Raw genomic sequence first — 19,890 nt, forward strand, 5'->3', positions numbered from 1 at the left:
GTGTTCTTACTGAGCATGTGCAGCCTCGGCACAATTGTGGGCTGCCTCATCTTGTGTGTCTTGAATGCTGAGGGTGGTTCCAAGGGCTGGGTCATTGGTCCAGATATTGGTGTTGATGGTTCAGTCATTCAGAGGGAGCTATTTTTAGACCTACTGCCATTGTCTCTCAAGCACCCTCATTCATCCCCATTCATTCAGGAACCAAGTTACATAGGAGGGGTAAGTGTGAGTCATGGGTTACACAATCAGGCCTGGGGACAGGATGGGGACTTGACAAACAAAATGGAAACTTGACATAGTTTCGTAGTTGGTAGGGTCGGAAGGGACCTAAGCAGATCTTCAAGTCGGACCCCCTGCCATGGCAGGAAAGAGTACTGGGGTCAAATGACCCCAGCTAGGTGACTGTCTAGCCTCCTTTTGAAGACCCCCAGGATAGGAGCGAGCACCACTTCCCTTGGAAGTTGATTCCAGCTCCTAGCCACCCTGACTGTGAAGTAGTGCATCCTGATGTCTAGCCTGAATCTACTCTCAGTCAACTTATAGCCGATATTCCTTGTTGCTCCTGGTAGTGCTCGGGGGAACAGGGACTCTCCCACTGACTGCTGGTCCCCCTTGGCCAGTTTATAGACAGCCACCAGATCCCCTCTCAGCCTTTTCCTGTGGAGGCTGAACAGGTTCAGGTCCCTTAGCCTCTCCTCGTAGAGCCTACCCTGCTGCCCCCTGATCGTGCGAGTGGCCCTCCTCTTGACCCTCTCAATGCTATCCACATCCCTCCTGAGGTGCGGCGCCCAAAACTAGATGCAGTACTCCAACTGTGGCCTGACCAATGTCACAGAGGGGGAGGATTACCTCCTTGGACCTGCTCGTGATGCATCTATGGATGCATGACAAGGTACAGTTAGCCTTCCTGACCACGTCCCCACAATGGTGGCCCATGTTCATCTTGGAATCAATAATGACTCCAAGACCCTTTTCTGCCTCTGTGCTGACAAGAAGGGAGTTCCACAGCCTGTAGGTATGCTGCTGGTTCTTCCTCCCCAGGTGCAGTACCTTGCACTTCTCAGTATTGAAACCCATCCTATTCTCATCCGCCCACCTCTGTAACCTGTTGAGATCTAGTTGTAGCCTGTCCCTCTCTTCTAGCGTGCCCACTTCTCCCCACATATTAGTGTCATCTGCGAATTTGAACAAGGTGCTTTTCACCCCCTCATCCAAGTTGCTGATGAAGATGTTGAACAGTGCAAGCTCGAGGACTGAGCCCTGGGGAACCCCACTGCCCACATCCGTCCAGGTCAAAAATGACCCATCCACCACCACTCTCTGGGTGCAGCCCTCCAGCCAACTTGTGACCCATCTGACTGTGTAGGTGTCAACACCACAGTCGCCTAATTTTATAATGAGGATGGGGTGAGAGATAAGTGTCGAAGACCTTCCTAAAGTCCAGAAAGACTACGTCCACCACGACACCTGCTTCCAAGAATTTTGTGACCTGGTCATAGAAGGCAATCGGGTTGGTCTGACACGACCTGCCTCTAACAAACCCATGTTGATTTCCCCTAAGCATAATCTCCCCCTGCTGGTCCCTTGCAGATGTGCTCCTGGATAATTTCTCAAAGAGCTTTCCCAGGACCGAGGTAAGATTAACAGGCCTATAGTTTCCTGGGTCCTCTTTCCTCCCTTTCTTGAAAATGGGGACCACATTGGCCCTTTTCCAGTCTTCTGGCACCTTGCCAGAGCACCACGAGTGCTGGTAAAGCTGTTCCAGGGATCCCGCAATGACCTCTGCCAATTCCCTCAGCACTCTGGGGTAGAGATCGTCAGGATGTACTGATTTGAACACGTCTAGTCCCACCAGAAGTTCCCTGACTAGGTCCTCACTGACCCTGGGCCTGGATGCACCTCCCCTAGGTCCATCCGGGATCTCAGTGGGGGGGTGGGATGTCCCTGTCCCTGCTCAGAAAAATTGGAAGCAAAGAATCTGTTAAAGAGGTTAGCTTTGTTGTCTGGTACGGCCACCAGATTTCCAAGCATGTCCTGCAGAGGCCCCACGTTATTTGGTACCTTCTTTTTACCCCCTATGTATTTAAAAAAGGACTACTTGTTATCTTTGATCCAGGTTGCTAGTCCCAGTTCCACCTCTGTTTTAGCCTTCCTAACATCTCCCCTGCAATCTTGAGCACTGGGGACATGACTTATGCTAACTTACATATATAGGCCTAAATCATATAGTACCAGTAAAGCAGTAATAAAGAACAGTAAAAATCAATATAAACATAATAATTATACAATATGAAGGAGAAAAAAACCAAAACAAATACAACTTGCTACCAAAATAAAATGCTGAAGCTTATCCTATGTCTTAGCTTACCTTATACCTATCTATAGGGAATAGAGAAGGAAAGAAAAAGTCAGAAATGGTTGGGGAAGGGGAGGGAAATGCATTTTTAAAGGAAAAAAAAAAAGAAAAACTAGGGGTTTTGCTACATAATCACAGGATCATAAGAACAGGAATGTAGTTATACCATCTTGCCACCCTCTGCCCTCCAATTCTTGATACTACTGACCCAAAACACAAATTGCAAGTTGTGAGGTCATTTTAAAGTCAGAAGTGTCAAACAGGACCCACAGAATCACGTTATTTGGCTCACCAGGGTATTGGTGGGCATCAAAAGCTGGAGGCATGGCCAGCAGAGTGTCCTGGGCCCTTGAGCCCCAGTGGACATGGTAATCAGCAGCAGAAGGACAGATGAAGTCCAATACAGCCCCAGTCACCCTGCAGCCACTTCAATCATCATTACCACTGTGGTCCTACCTCCAAGGTCGCTGACCCTGTTGATGACCCATGTTGAAGTCACCACCGCCACAAAATGTCCCCTGCCAGAGCTGGAGCTGCCATCGGAGCATGAGACATGCAGCAGCAGGGGTAGCTCCAGCTCTAGCTCCAGCATGTAGCGTACGGCAGAACTCGGAGCCGCTGCTGCATGCTCCATGCAGGATCTACTACTGCCATTGCATGCTTTGCATTGAGACTGGGACTGCTGCCACTGCTGCATACTCCAAGCTGGATCTAGCCAGGGGCACAAGGTGAGCCTGACATCTCTGTTTTAAGTTATGCCAACCTGTAACAATTTCTGAGGGCTGTTAGACACCAAAGCTCACTGGAACACAGGGCACAGGCAGGCCGACAGCAATTTTGCCCCACAATGTGTGGTGGGTTCAGTACAACACTACATAAAGAAAAATCTCCAGCTGGCTTTTAGACCAACTTTGACCTCTCCAGAATTATATAAAGGAGCAGAATAGAGAAAGAAAGACCTTCCAAAATATCCTTAAGATTTTAATGCATGTTCATTAACAGAATACATCTACCAATTTAATGTATAAGCAGCTTTTTTCCTGTTGAAAAGTTTCTTGGTCTTCTCTCTTTGTAGCTCTTAATTACTGTCAACATTAAAATATTAGCTGTATGTTACAATTATTTTAATACCTCATCCAGGATGTAAATAATGATTCTAAATAAGTGAACAATAATAAATGGTAAAAAAATTAAAATAAAATCAGTAAACATAACAGTCTGTGCCAGGAAGCAATTAAGACTGATAGGAAGTGTTAATGAAGTCCACTTGGCAACAAGGAGCGGTAATATTTATAAACTAACGTTTTTTGCTCAGAAGTATCTGAACCTAGAAATAGATGGTAAAGGATGCAATGTATTCCTTTTGCACTTTCTAGTATTCAATACCACTACACCAGTCTAACAAAATTAAATTATAAAATACATTTCTAGATTAAAATAAATACACACTCTTCCTTAACTTTGCATATTATAAGAAGATTGCAAAATCCTACTTTTGCTATCAGAGAGTCTATTCCAGTGTGTTATAATTACCATATTTAACTAAATCCAAAATGACCCTGAATTTAAGATGACCCTCCAATTATAAGATTCTATACATGGAAAATTTGTAATTTTCCATGTACAGAATCTAATTATTGGAAGGTCATCTTAAATTCATACTCCCCACTGCCACAGTGGAGAAAGATGTGGAAGGAGAGGAGGTGGGAGGGAGGGTAGGTGTTGGGAGGAAGAAGGGACATAGCAGGGAGGCGACAGATGGGCAGACAGTGGGTAGGGGGGTTAGACAGCTTGAACATTGCTCCTTGCCACCACTCCCCCACCTCCGCTTACCACCCCCCACCATCAAATCCAACCCCCCCTGCTCTGAGCAGCAATATTGCTGAAATCAAATATATAAATATATAATATATAAATTAGTTTTTGAAATTGGGTACTCCTCAATTCACAAAAGTTATGGAAGGATGCCTTGAGTCCAAAAGAAGTTGAGAAATACTGACAGATACTTCTCTCTAAAGTATCTCAGTTTGCAGTAAATAATGTTCGTTGGAACAACAGTAACTTCACTTTGCAGTAAATTTGTCCACTTTAAGGTTCACATGACTGCATTCTTAACTGCCCTGCATCTTATAATTCTCCATCTATTAACTCAAAGTGCCGTGCTTCACTCCTGGATGAATTTGTCTTTCTTCCTCTATGCCCTGCACTGGGCTGGAGTCATTCACACATGCAAAGTCACATATTCATTATACCACCTGTGTAGTACACTACATTTTTATATTAATTTATACTAAAGTTCATGAAGTGGGCAGCCCTCTTGGAAACTTCCATGTTCAATCGTGTCTAGAGTTGTGCTGCAAAAAACTGGTGACATCTACAGTTAGGGCACTGTTAGGGCAAAGGAGGAAGTGGGACACTCCTGAAGCTGATCCAGTGCCAAGCAAGGCACAGAAGCTATGGCAGAAGGGCCCAAAAACAAAGGACCAGAACAAGATCTGAAAAAAAAAAAAAAAAGCTGCACTGCCTACCCAGATTAAAAGGAACTAGACTATCACATCCACAAATGAAATCACCAGTGAACCCACGAATGATCTGGAGAAGCAATAGGCTGAAAAAAATTTGAAGTCAAGACTTAAAATTCCTGATGCCGGAAATTATATATTTTAATTTTGATGAAACAAACTTTCCAGAGCCTGGAAGTCTTTTTGCAAGTCTTAAAAGTATCAATTCAGAGCAATATAACTACTACCTAAAAGCCTTGCTACAATTCTTAAGGGAAAAAAATCCATGACCAAAACCATTGTTTTCTCTATCTTACGTTGTTATTAGACCAGGGATGCTAAACCTGCAGCATAAGTGCCACAAGAGATATGGGCAGCCCCTGTATGTGGCGCACGGTCACTCAGAGAAGAAAAAGGGAGCACAGTAACAGACAAGGCAGGGAGCATGAAAGCAAGGTAGCACAGCGGACAAAGGAAGGGGACTGGAGTGGCTGTTGTGGAGGGTGCGGGGCTAATTTATGGCATGCCTGCCAAAAAAGCTGCACCTCCACTGTACTAGACTATGCATTTCACTAATTATACATATACATACATCTACACACACACACACACACACACACACACCCCTTACTTACTTGGAGGGTGTGGGGAAAACCTAAAAACGACACACATTTTGTTCATACCTTTTGTATGAATCCTTCTTTTTGTGCTTGACTGTTTCTTGAAAAGAATAAGGAAAATGACGCATGAAGTGCTGTTTGAAATCCACAAGGTAATTCACTCGAAGCCATACCTCCTATTAAGAAAAAAAACAATACTTGCAAATAAAACAAAACTTAATCATTACAAAAGTTCATTAATGGCTAATACAAATTAAATTTGATGCAGGAAGGAGAAAAAATATTTTAATATCCTATTGCAAGGTTCTTTCATATAAATAAGAGTTTACTTTTGTTTCACACAAAGGTGCCCTAAACAAATGCGTTGTATTTATGACAAGGGGAATAAATTTCAACCCAAACTTAATCCATGACACCTTTAAGTGCATGTCTAAATAGGGATGTTCAGGAAAAATAAGCTAAACTAACTGTTTTAATAAGCTAAATTAACTATGAAGGTGTCAATATAAAGCTCATTGATTAGAGATCATTAACTGTACTTTACATGAACACCTCTAGTTAGTTCTACTTAAGTTTCCTGAATGACCCATTGGAGACGTACCTGAAGATTGCCATAAGCTAATATCATACATATCTGTACTTTATAACCCACTCAAGCAATAGATATCAGCTGCTAGCAGGAAGAAAGAGTAATTTTGCACAGGAAAGACCTGCTATTTACAAGTGTCAAGAGATCCCCTCTCCACATTTACCACAAGGATAATAAACTAGTGAAATAAGAACAATAAAGGAAGATTTAAATGTATCAGGAAAACAAAAACAGGACCTGGAAAGAAAAAAGAAGAGGAAGAGTCTCTGAATACAAAGAAAGAGACAAGGGACTTGTCTTTTACACATTAAGGCCAAAAGGTACCAGTAGATCATCCAGTCAGATCTCCTATACCAGCATTTTTCAATCCGTGGGTCGTGACCCAAAAGTGGGTTGCAAGAACATATGAAAGAGTCCTGAACAATCTTTAAAAATGGATCAAACTTTTAAAATGGATTCTCCTTTGAGGAGGAAAATGTGGGGAACTGTGGCTTTTCCCTTGCAGGCTGGCAGAGTTCTAGCCTGTGTGGGGCTGCTTGGGGGGCCCCCCATGCCCCACACACTGGGGGGCTAGAGCAGCAGGTCAGGGCTGGCCATCAATGTTTACAAATGGGTCCCTGGTACAAAAAAGGTTGAGAACCACTGTTTTATAAAACACAGATTACAGAATATCACCCAATTATTCCCATATTAAGCTCAATAACTTTTGTCTAAAGCATATATTCCAGAGAAAGCATCCTGTTTTTATTTGAAAACTTCAAAGGATGAAGAATCGCTCCATTTCCTTTGGTAGCTCCCTATTTAAATCATCCATTCACTAATTTGGTGTTAATTTCTCATATGGATTTGTCTTAGTTTTAGACTTTGGGTCCTGCTCTGCTTTTCCCTAAAGAGGCTTTACTGTTATTTGCTAATATCCAATCACCTCCTCAGTCTTCCACTGGATAAACTAAACAGATTGAGCTCCCTTAATCTTTCATTGTAGGATGGTTTCACTCTACCCTTCCAATCATGTTGGTTTCTTCTCTATTATCCTCACCAATTTCACAAATTCTTTTAAAAATGTGGTTAATCTGAATTATTCACTGAAAACTATAACCTTTGGAATTTCCCTTTCTTTAATGGAAAGGGTTAGGGCTGGAAGTAGAATCCTTTGCTCAGAAACAGTAAAACTGAGGTTTTTAACCAGGTTTTTAAATACCTAGCTCAAAAAGGTTTGGGACTGTCCTGCTGTTTCAATAGGTTGTCATATTTTATGCTTTAAAGTTACACCCGTTTTCAGAGTGGTGAATTACAGTACTGTTTAAAGTTTTCTTTTATAATTAGTGTTGTTTAATCATTGCTTAAGTTCTGTCTAACCTCATTGTTATCTGAACTTTTCTGCAATATCAGCTGGCCTTGCCTCTTGCAAGCTTTTGGCCCCAAGTTTGCTGGCATGATGTTTCTTTACTTTTCTATCACTGAGAGAAGTTTTTCTAACACAACATAGTAATAGTTTTGTTACCAGCTCAAATTAACTGAACTTGGCACTAACTGGCTGAATCAGAGGGATGAAATGACTGGATATGTAAATGAAAGGTGATAAGGGAGACCGATGGACAATGCCCAAAGTAAGACACCGGAAAAAGGCCAAATTAAGAGGTGTGCTCATGATGGGTCTGTTGAACAAAGGAATATGCTGACAGGATAAAATACGGACAATATGCTGAATGCAAAGAGACCAATCTGGAAGCAAGGAGTCAAAGGAGTGAAGTTAAAGAAAAGCTTAAACGGGGGCAACAAGGAAGTTAAGTGGTGTCGCTGTCACGTCATCATAAATCCAGCCTTCAACACCTGTCTGGACCATACCAGACAATGACGCACCCTTTGCTTTACATATTTTACTCTCTCTGAACATGAAAACTTTTAAGATAATACTAATAAAGTTAGACTTTGCTTTTAGGACACCGAGTTGTCTACATTTGTAGTTCACATACCATTTAAGAGTTAATTGTGCTTTAAAGATCCCTAAGCACTATCTGGTGGACAGTGGTGCTAACAATGCTTTGAGCAGGGTGTTAAAACTAGATGACCTCCTGAGGTCCCTCCCAATGCTAATCTTCTATGATTTTATGGTTTAACCATGGCACAGGCAGTATGGTCAATGTAACAATATTGCTGGAACCTTAATAAAAAAAATCACCAGGCAATGAAAAAGTTACGTATAAATTTAATACATTATCTATACAGAAAAAAACAGTAAGGAGAAGGTGGGAAAACATACATATTATCCCCAGTGTCTTATGTTTAATAAATATTAACATAAACAGGAACAAATAAAGGTTTGATGTAAATGAGGTAAGTATGGTTCTAATTTCAGGATTTGCCACCAACTGACTGAGACCTTTAGAAAGCCAATTAATCTACCCAGTGAGGAAATATAAGAGAGTCCACTACAGACACTGCAAACAAGCAGGAGAAGAGGAAGCTGAGTTCAAAATAGATTTCATACATTTCATAGACATTAGAACTGGAAGGGACCTCGGAAGATCAGAGTCCAGCCCCCTGCCCCAGGGGCAGGAAGTCAGCTGGGGTTACAGGATCCCAGCAAGATACACATCCAAATGGCTCTTGAAGGCATTCAAAATAGGTGCTTAAACAACCTACGGTGGCAGTCTATTCCAAACCTTGGGGGCTCGGACAGTAAAGAAGTTCTACCTTATGTCCAGCCTGAAACGCTCATGGAGGAGTTTGTGACCATTCAACCTTGTCATCCCTTGGGGCGCTCTGATGAACAGATGTTCCCCCAGATCCTGGTGAACACCCCTGATAAACTTATAGGTGGCCACCACATCACCCCTGAGCCTGCGCTTTCCCAGGCTGAAGAGTCCCATAGCTCTCAGCCTCTCATCATAAGGTCCGTTTTTCTGACCTCTGACGATGCGCGTGGCTCTCCTCTGCACTCTCTCAAGCTTCTCCACATCCTTTCTGAATTGTGGAGCCCAAAACTGGACACAGTACTCCAGCTGCGGCCTCACCAAGGCCGAGTACAACAGGAGAACGACGTCCTGGGATTTGCTTGAGAAGCACCTATGGATGCAAGCCAGCATTTTGCTCGCTTTACTAGCTGCAGCATCACATTGAAGGCTCACGTTCATCTTGTGGTCAATCATGACCCCCAAGTCCCTTTCATCCGTAGTGCTAGCCAGCGTAGCACTGCCAAGCCTATAAGCATGCTGTGGGTTTTTCCTCCCAAGGTGGGGAACCTTGCATTTTTTTGATGTTAAACACCATCAGGTTCTCGTCTGCCCATTTCCTGAGCCTGTCATGGTCAGCCGGGATCATCCTCCTGTCCTCAGGTGTGGATGTCTTACCCCAAAGTTTGGTGTCCTTGGCAAACTTGGCCAGTACGCTTCCGACGTCAATGTCCACATCATTAATGAAATGAATGATGAATAATATAGGCCCGAGGACAGAGCCTTGAGGGACCCCACTGGTAAGAGCACCACGACAATCGACTTCCGTCAGCCACCGCCCTCTGGGTCTGACCACGGAGCCACTTCCCCAGCTAGTGGATCACGGTGAAGCTGAGGCCGTAGTTGGCCAGTTTTGCTAAGAGGTGATCGTGGGATACCAGATTGAAGGCTTTTTTAAACTCAAGATATACAATATCAATCTCTTCCCCCTTGTCCAGGTGATAGGTCACCTGGTCGTAAAAGGAAATAAGATTGGTTAAGCAAGACCCACCGGCGACAAACCCATGCTGGCTATCCCTCAGGATGTTGCCATTGGCCAGTCTGTTGAGAATGGTCTCTTTGGTAATCTTTTCTAGGATCTTCCCCGGGACAGAAGTCAGGCTGATAGGCCTGTAGTTTGCCGAATCCACTTTCCTTCCTTTCTTGAAGATAAGCACCACATCAGCCTTCTTCCAATCTTCAAGCACTTCACCTGCTGTCCACTCTGAGGTGTGCGTGCATTTGCCACCAGCATGGAGCCGATGCCAGGGCTGTGGAGCCCAGCGCAGCTGTATGCAGCTTGCCTGCTGCAGCAGCCCAGAGCCCAGGCTGGCTACAAACAGCTGTACCAGGCTCCAGACCCATCATCAGCGTGGTGCCTGCAGCGGGGGAGAGGCCGGGGTTGCGCTGCCTCAGGCCCCTCCCCCACCATCCGCTCCAAGGCACACATGCACCCACCGGCATGCAGCCGATGCCGGAGCAGCTGTTTGCAGCCTCCCAGCTGCAGCCAGCCCCAGGGCTTTGGGTAGCTGCTGCCAACCACAAAGCCCAGCCTGCTTTCAGTAAGGCTTGCAGCTGAGCCTGCCCGACTCCCACCAGCTCTGAGTCCCGCCCTAGCCCAGCTCCCACACCAGGATGTGGCTGGAGCTGCCCCTTGCCAGAAGTGCCACACTGTTGTGGGCTTAGCTGTGCAGGGTGGGCAGGTGGCTTGGCTGATGGGCAGGCACTGGGTCGGTGCCTCAGCCGGAACTGCAGCCCAGGGGTTGGCTCCCTGGGGAAGCACAGGGGCTCTAACAGGCCCAGGGCATTGTTGGGTGGCCCAGCAGCCCAGCTCCATGCACCCATGCATCTGGTTCCATGCACGCACACGTGTCTGTTCTGGTTCTGTGTGTGCACACATGTGGTTGTGTGCGTGCATGTGCACATGCATGTGTGTCTGGTTCTCTCTCACTGCAACATGCTTAACAATAAAAGAATACACAAAGGCAACAATTATGATGATTAAATATACTAATATGCAGCGTACCCCCCCGCCTCATTTTTTCTGGCATGCTGGCACTCCAGCACCTTCCAAGGTTGACATTGTGGGGTTTTTTGGCACTCCGGCCAAAAAACGTTGCCTACCCCTGCCTTAGATCAACACAGCTACAACCTATACCCCTGCTGACTTTAGGAAGGCTTTTGATATGGTCTCTCAGCATTCTTGCAAGCAAGCTGAAGAAGTATGTAAGATAGGATAGAAAGCTGGCTGGATCATCAGGCTCAACGGATAGTGATCAATGGCTCAAGGTCTAGTTGGCAGCCAGTATCAAATGGAGAGCCCCAGGGGTCGGTCCTGGGGCCAGTTTTGTCCCATATCTTCATTAACGAAATTGGGAAGATGGGATGGATTGAACCCTAAAGCAAATTTGCAGATGACACCAAGCTGGGGGGAGTAGATGATACGCTGGAGGGCAGACCTAGACAAAATTGGATAATTCGGCAAAAAGAACACATGAGGTTCAACAAGGACAAGGGTGAAGTTCTGCACTTTGGAGGGAACAATCCCATGCACCAGTACAGGCTGGGGACTGATGGGCTAAGCAGCAGCTCTGCAGAAAATGACCTGGGGGTTACAGTGGAGAAGCAGCTGTATATGAGCTAACGGTGTACTCTTGTTGCCATGGAGGCTAACGGCACAATGGAATGCATTAGTAAGCACGATGCCAGCCGATCAAGGGAAGTGATTCTTCCCCTCCATTCTGCACTGGTGAGGCCACATCTGGGCAACTGCGTCCAGTTTTCTACCCCCAACTACAGAAAGGATGTGGACAAATTGGAGAGTTCAGCAGAGGGCAACAAAAATGGTTCAAGGTCAGGGCACATGACTTCTAAGGAGAACTGAGGCTGAGGGAACTGGGTTCATTTAGTCTGGAGAAGAGAAGAATGAGGGGGGATTTAATAACAGCCTTCAGTTACCTGAAGAAGCAATGGTTTCAAGTTGCAGCAAGGGAAGTTTGGGTTGCATGTCAGGAAAAGCTCTCTCACTAGGAGGGCAATAAACTACTGGAACAGGCTTCCCAGAGAGGTTGTGGAATCTCCTTCCTTGGAGGCTTTTAAGACCCAGGTACACAAAGCTTTGGCTGGCATGAGCAGACACAGTTCTTTGGGTAGATGTGACATCTTTTATTAGACCAACTAAATAGTTGGAAAAATTGTTCTTTGCAAGTGTTTGGACAAAAACACCCTTCTTCAGGCAATAGGGAAAGTCTGCTGGTGTTTCTGCACTCTCCTGGGTAGAACAGAAGTCAATATGTAAAATACAGGTATATGAAACTGCAAACGTATGGCAGTGAGGATCAGAGGGAATGGGAGACAATACGTGAAAAGACAAGTGGGTGAGGGACAAAGGAGGAATATAGAACTGGCTGGCATGATATAGTTGGGGTTGGTTCTGCTTTGAGCAGGGGGTTGGATTAGATGTCCTCCTGAGGTCGCTTCCAACCCCAATTTTCTGATTCTAGTATAGCAGTCTCACTCTTATACTGAAATGCTTTACTGAATGAAAGCAGTATTTTTTACTTGGGTTTCTGAGCTAAGGTTTTGAGAAAAAAAGTTAATATTGGGAGGCATATTATTTTTTTTCAAGCCAAACAAAATGTTTTTGCCAAATTCTTCATCTAGAAAATTTAACTGAAGACAAAAGTTCACATTTTTAGCAAACAGGAGGACTACCTTTTCAACCATCTTAAAAGCTATTCTTAGAAAAAAATATATATATAAAATAATCTTTGTTCCCTCTACAATACTCTAATAAACTTCAATTTTTTAAACACAAGCCAAACTTCTTCATGTTTTAACAGCTATTAGCAACCCAATTGTTTTTCACTGTTCCCCGCTATTGCTTTCCTGAGGTGTTGGCACCGTACATTTTTATTTTCATCTTTTCATATAACTATTCAAAGTTCATAAAGTATAGTATTGGAAGGTACCTCAAGGGTCACCTAGTCCAACCCCCCACATAAATGCAGAATACAGCATGCCTAAATTATCCCACACACCCACTTACTGAGCCCCTTCTTAAACATCTGATGAAGGAAATGGTACGAATTTCCCTGAAGTTCCATTTCCTATTAATTGTTTTTCTCAAATTAAATTTAAGTCTTCAACTTAAATTCACTGCTTTCAGTAGATTTTCTTCAATTAAAAGGTTTGAAAATATCCAAATTTATTAATTATTTTCACAAGATGACAGTTCAAGGCTTGGCACTAACTTTTACTCCCATACCCAAGTTACCCGTTTTTAAGAAAAGTAAATCAAAGCTAAACTACGCGTTAATATTACGTATCATATAATTCCTTTCTCTTACCATTTTGTGCATTTCATCATGCTGCTTTGTGAGTTTCCACAACAAGTGTATTATATTAAGCACTTGTTGCATAAGCTGTTGAGATTCTGGTTCCAAAAGGTTTCCAAGAACAGGAGCACCAGGCTGTGCAGGAGAAGCTTCAATCCAGCACTCAATCAGTAATGGAATTATTATCTCAATAAACCCCTTTAAATTTTCAGCAGAAGACAGGCCTTTCTCCATTCTGTCTGTCATGCTTACCAGTGACCTAAGACATTGAAGCAAAACAGAGACAAAAGAGAATTGTGTTAAAGAGAAAAATTAACCCTGTCATTGTCCTACATTCAATAGAGCTCAAAACACTACTTTTTAATTTATTGATATGTAAAAAGCTAACAGTTGATTCATTCTGATAGGATCATGCCTATTTGACTAGGAAAAAGAATTAAAATTAGTCACTAGTTCATATCTTTTCTTATGTTCCCCTACCAATTTTGGTACTTTGACAATCAGGTTAGGAAAAAGAAGAGTTAAGTATTTCTCTTCTCCGTGCCCCCCTTTGTGAAAGTCTATAAAAACAAAGAAATTAAAATGTTGTCACTTGCATTATCATATTTGTATTGCCTAAGTACAGAACATGGCCCCCACAACCACAAATACAAGGACCCAAAGAATTTAAAGATTACGAGGGGGAAAAAGAATTAAATTGAGCATAAACAAAAGTACTGCCAAAAGCAGAAAGCTTACCAACTGAAGGAGAGAAAAAGATTCTCTTTCACCTATAAATATCTTAGGGGCTACTCATCACAACAGTAGGAAAAAATCAGACCAAAAAGTGATTAATCCTGAACTCACTTATGTTATAGTTGATTTAAGTCTATTCTCTTGGAAAATAACACTGGGTAGCAGATTATTATAACTCAAACTGAGAACAGTTATCAAGAATTAAAGCAAAATGTACAATTTTAGCAACAGATTTTAAAAAAGGACAGTGCCCCAAAATGTCATCTCTTTTGCAAGAAAAGCAAAGGGTATTTTTGCCCACATTAGCTACCACTTCTATCCTACAAGATCTATGTATATAAACATACAAAGATCTAGATTCTGTTCTGATGCAATTTGTGTTGAAAGTAGTGGGAAATGTAGGCTAAGTTTCAAGTGAGGGCTAAATTTCACTGCAAATAATTATTTTAAAATTAGAGATCCTATGTATTCCATTACTGCAGTATTCTTTACTGTACGAAGTTATAAAGCGCTTTGAGGGCTTTGTCATATCCCCCCTCTCTTCTACGCATGAAGTTCATCCTATTATACTGATGTTAAGACAGCCTTTAAAAATTGGCATTACAACAATTCTGCTTATAGCCTTTGTACATCAACATCACACAACAGAGAAGCAAGCTATAAAGCATCATTTACAACACAGTAATTCATCATTATTAGACATGAATAATTTCCTCTAAGACTTAGGGAAGAAAGATTTTATTGGTTTGCATATTATTGATCTGCAACATCAGAGCATCAAGAGGATGGTAAAAGCCTAACAGAAGGCACAGGAGGGGAGTGGAGAGAGAAGGCAAGAAGGTGGTTGTCTGCATATTGCAAATGGTATAAAAGAAGAGCTGCTTGAGTGAACAGGTGGTAGAAGTCAGCATCAGGCTACTAAGATTGCCTCTCCTTTCAGAGTAGTGCCAATGACAGCACAGAAGCCATTAATGATCTGGCATATGATGTGGGTTTCGCTTTCCTTCCCATCTATCTGATGCATATCTCACACTACATGTATTCTCTGCACCTCGTCTTCATCATTTCATTCTCAGTCTTCTCCAACACATTCTCCAAGTTTCTCTGCAGCTTTAGTCTCTCTTCTCCTTACTTCAGCGGTAGTTATTTGTCTTCTTTAGCTCCAGCTGCAGTTCAAGGAAGATCACATCCTCTGACATCACCTTATTCAAGTTGTGAAAAGACTCCATTTCTCTTTTGACCTCTTGAAATGACTTTGGTGGAACAAGGCATCATCTTTGCAAGGAAGGGAAAGGAGATGTTCCAGTCACTCTTTCATTCAGTGAAACTACTAATTCACATGTAGGACCTAGTGAAGAATCAGAAAAACAAAAACCTTAAAGATTATATTCTGGCTCTGAATTCCAGTGTCTCACATTTGGAAATCTGTACCGTACATTAAGGCAGCTTCACAGAGACCACATGCAGCGTTAGTGCTAAATAACAGCTAAAACAAAGTATATTAGTTTCCTGAACATATGATGGAACAATCACATGCACAAATATAGATTGGACAATGACTGGCCAAACTACAGTACTGTGGAAGAGGACCAGGGGGTTATAGTGGACTGTAGGCCAAATATGAATCAAGGGTGTAGTACTGTTGCAAAAAAGTGCTAATGGCATATTGGGTTGTCTTAACAGAAGTGTCACTTGCAAGTCCAAGAAAATTATTCTTCCTTTCTATTCAGAACTGGTGAAGCCTCACCAGACTACTGTGTCCAATTGTGGGCACTGCATTTCAAGACCTGGACAAACTGGAAAGAATATAGCAGAGAGCAGGGGAAAAAAAAAAAAAAGACTGGAGTTCCAAAATACATGATATATACACAGAAAGGCTGATAGAACTGGGATTATTTAGTCTGGAGAAGAGACTGAAGGGGAAACTGATGATAGTCTTCAAATACCTGAAGGGTAGTTATCTGTGGCTGTATGGGACAGCACAAGGAATAATGCTCTTAAATTGCAACCAGGGAAATGTATGTTGTATATTAGGAACAACTCTCATTATGAAGGTAAAGGCAGGGAAGTATAGCACCTTACAATCTAATCCATTAACTATAAAGTGGTTAAGCACTGGGATACATCATTACCTAGAAAGGTTTTTGAATCTCAACCTCTGGAAGTCTTTAAGAGCAAGTTAGACAAACACTTGACCAGAACGCCTTAAACCAAGGCAGACCCTGCCTTGAGGAGGGAGCTGAACTAGATCAGAGCAGTCAAACTGGTGGCCCACATGCAGCCCATGAGGGGTTAAATTGCAGCCCCCAGGCTTTCCCCAGCTGCCACTCCACCCATCACACTGGCTGCAACAGCAAGGTAGAGTCTCCAGCTCCCCTCCCTCTTTAGGCTTCTACTTCTTTCCTCCACACCAGGGGGCAGGACAGGGCAGAGCAGCACTGTAAGCTGAGGAGACAGCAGGAGCTGTGTGGTGCAGCAGTGGGGGGGCGGAGAAGGTGAAGGCACCTGGTGCAGTGGTTGGGTTGCGGGGAGCGAGGTGCCTGCACAGCTGTACAGTGCAGTGCTGGGGAGGGGGCATCCACATAAGAGGCATTGTATTGTACATCATCTACACAAGGCAGCGTGAAGTGGGGAGAGAAAGGATCTGTGCAGCATGCAACCCAGGGAGCCTGTGGCTCACCCTGGTTTGACCCATGGACATGTCACACCCAGAGCATTTCACCCCCAACCTCTCAGAAGTTGGACAGCCCTGGACTAGATCAGCATTTCTCAACCTGTGGATCACAACCCAAAAGTGAGTTCCAAGAACATATGAAAGGATCATCAAGAAACTTTAAAAATGAATCAACCTTCCAAGCTGCAAAGAGCTATTTGGGGCCCTCCATCCCCCCCTCTCCCATCCCCCCCACACACCATCTGCCCCACACACTGGGGTTGCTGAGGGCAGGGAACTGTTTTCTACTTAAAACTATTTACTGGGTCAGGACTAGCCATCAATCTTTACAAATGGGTCCTGGTACAAAAAGGTTGAGAACCACTGGACTAGATGACCTCCTGAGGGCCTTTCCCTATAAAAATAGGGAACACAGATATTATGAAAAGTAATACTTAGAGCTAACAATTTTATTTTGGGAGATCCAGAGTGTTCAATTTGGAAAGCTTAAAGATTTATTCTAAATAAGAGCAATTATTAATATAGTATCAGACACAACCGTGATCAATATCCCCAACTACTCTGTGCAGATTTTGCTTTTTTTAAATCATGGGCCAGGGATGCTTTGTTAAGAAAAAGCTATTCAGAAAGAGAAGTTGTAAATAGCTGAAAAAATTCCCTCTCTTGCTGTCTGTGAAAGGTTTAAATACAAGGTAAACTTTTACATGCATTTTCAAGGCCAATCCCACTCACTGGCAAAAAAGTCTGTTATGCAAATTAATAATTTACACTTTGGACCACTGGTGCTTGCTATAGTATTTGATGGAATAAAGAGATATGCCGTTCTGGATGATTTTAATATTGTTTAAAGAAATTTAAACAGGCAAACAAGAGAAGTCTATCTGCCACTATGAAGCAGTCTATGGAGAGTATCAGCCAATGGAAGAAGTACTCTAGCGACTTCTCTTATTATTAAATGTTAATTTTGCCCAAGCAGCAACAACAGTGGCAGAGGCTAAGAACTGACTACAAGAGCTAAAGGCTGGAGCTAGTAATCAAAAGTTTAAGAGGCTCCAGGCTACTGCAATATTTTGGGTAGGAAAAAAACTGTCAGGGAAAGTGGCTCCATGCTCTCATCATCTCTTCCTTATCTCCAGCAATCAGACAATTTTTCCTCTAATAGTGGTAACTTCCACTCACAGAACAATTATGGCAATAGCCAGTGAAACCAGTTACAATAGTCCTATTAAATTCACTTCCCACATCCCAAATGCATAAAATAAAACAATGAGCAAGTGTGATAAAATGAAATATATATCTCAATACCTGGTGCAGAGGGCCCTTCTTTTCCCAATAATTTGGCTCTGTTGCCATCAGCTTCCTTTGCCAACCAGCCTTTGGATTCTGGTAATATCTCCTCCTGGTAATCTGCTGGCTCTTCCTTCTGCTTGCTCTCATCAGCCTCTTGGCATGTATCTATAATCATAATTGGCTTGCTGGATGTCTTACTGAAATCCAGCTCCTCACAGAAGGAGCAGCCAATTTAAATGGCATCAGAGGTAGTTATTTTCTCAGACCTTGCTACAATCCTTCTTCACCTTCTGCACTGCACGGTACAGCATTCAATGCACAATTTAGCAACCCTCCACATCTGAATGATTCTGATTGTAGGGCTGAACTCCACGGAATTGCTTTGCACTGTATAATCCAAGCAGGGGCTTCTCATTGGTTTAGCCCAGTTTAAAACTCTAAATTTTCAGCAGAGCAGATATTGGAAACCAAGCAACAGCAGAACCCTTGTACTAACTAAGTAACTCTCCCACAAAGTGAATGCCAATCAGCTGCACACTATCATTAACCTTATATAATTCCTGACACCCTCTGCAATCAAAGTGCTTCCTGGGTATCTGTCCACATAAAAGCTAGGGCAAGGGTATTAGGAACAGTCACAGACAGGTGAAGTAATGAACTAGGGATGGAGATGGGAGACCAATTAATCTAGTGCCATCACAGTGACTGCTTGCACCTATACTATGAGGAAAGATGCTGTAGTCTCCCATGGCAGAGTCTGATGTATACTGAAATAGAAACAGCACTGGACTGGAACTCAGTGCTCTGCTCCCAGCTCTGCCACTCAGCTGCTAGCTGACCTAGGACAATTTACTTCACCTCTATCCTTTATCTTCCATGTGAGAGGAGCAGAAGATAATGATGCTGACCTCCTCTGCAAAGTGCTTTGAGATCAGTGGATGAAAAGTGCTATATAAAGGGCTAAATACTACTACTTGCAGGAAGTTATTCAACAAATGTCACCACTGCTTACAATACGTCTATAGTGACATTTGTGCAAGGATGAAAATTATATAGTAGACAGAGGTCAACTAAGGAGGAGGAGGAGGAGGAAGAGAAAACACAGCTGGTTTATATTTTTACAAATTTCAAGTCGAGTCCATTTTTCAATATCTCTTCTGCTTATTTATTTTTATTCCCCCCGCCCATCAGTGAGCATACATTCTGATGCTAATTTTGATTTTAGCTTTTTCAATTACACGATTAAAATTTGCTAGGAAAATCATATTTCAGTAAGTTGCATTTCATCTATAATGTAGTTATTTAGAAAACTGAAAATAGATTAAAAGCTTACATGTACTAATAATCTTACATGTGATTTCAAAATAAGTAACTGGTATTTAGCCGCATAGACTTCAGACAGCCAGATATGTTTATACTGTCCATTTTATAAATACATTGCGTTTGCCCAGAGTAATTACAGATCTGAAGAGAAATTACAATGAACATTCCAAGGTAAGAACTTAAATTACAAAATTACAGACAGTCAAAATATGTTCATTGTTTAGGCTTCCAAAATGCAATGGGGTTAACATAAAATTAAAAAAAAAAAAATCCCATGGTCTGGAATTCACATTTCTGTAATATATGAATATCAAAATTCTGAAGCACAAATTGGTCTTATACCAGAGACCTGGGAGTAAGAATGCTTAAATCTCGAGCAACATTTTCTTTTTCACTCCCCATCTGCAGACATTATACCACCATAAAAATAATATTGGGGTTGTAGCTCTACAATAAAATATGCATTTTACCTGGCACCAAAAGGTGGGGGGAGGAGAGAGGAAGCAGCAGCTCACTGGGCCCAGCCCCAAAATGGCAGTCCAGGGGACAGCGCACCCAGCCTGGTCCAAACTGAACCCGCAACAGTGGCATGGAACGTGCCTGGCCCCAAAACGGCAGCGGGGGCAGGGAGCGCACCAGGCCCAGCATGGCCCAGCCCCAAAACAGCGGCTCCACAGCAAAGGTGGGGAAAAGTGGGAGTGGACCCAGACAAAAGGGGGGGGGGGGGGGGGAAAGAAAAACACCTTTCCGC

At 42.9% G+C, this 19,890-nt stretch overlaps 1 protein-coding gene across 7 annotated transcripts in view; it reads right to left on the reverse strand.

Annotated features, from left to right (window-relative positions):
- TEX10 (testis expressed 10) overlaps positions 1–19,890 on the reverse strand; it is a 119,528-nt gene that overhangs the window by 86,776 nt on the left and 12,862 nt on the right. For all 7 annotated transcript variants that reach the window (XR_003095842.1, XM_006031350.3, XM_006031351.3 and 4 more), the window contains exons 4-5: positions 13,130–13,376; positions 5,541–5,653 (exon numbers count right to left, since the gene is read on the reverse strand). Coding sequence is in view for 6 of the 7 variants with exons in the window: in XM_006031350.3 (XP_006031412.1) it covers positions 5,541–5,653; positions 13,130–13,376 (360 nt within the window). In the remaining variant the exon portion in view is untranslated. The remainder of the gene's footprint in view (positions 1–5,540; positions 5,654–13,129; positions 13,377–19,890) is intronic.

This window comes from Alligator sinensis, unplaced genomic scaffold, assembly GCF_000455745.1.
Source record: "Alligator sinensis unplaced genomic scaffold, ASM45574v1 scaffold882_1, whole genome shotgun sequence".
NCBI classification, from domain to species: domain Eukaryota; kingdom Metazoa; phylum Chordata; order Crocodylia; family Alligatoridae; genus Alligator; species Alligator sinensis.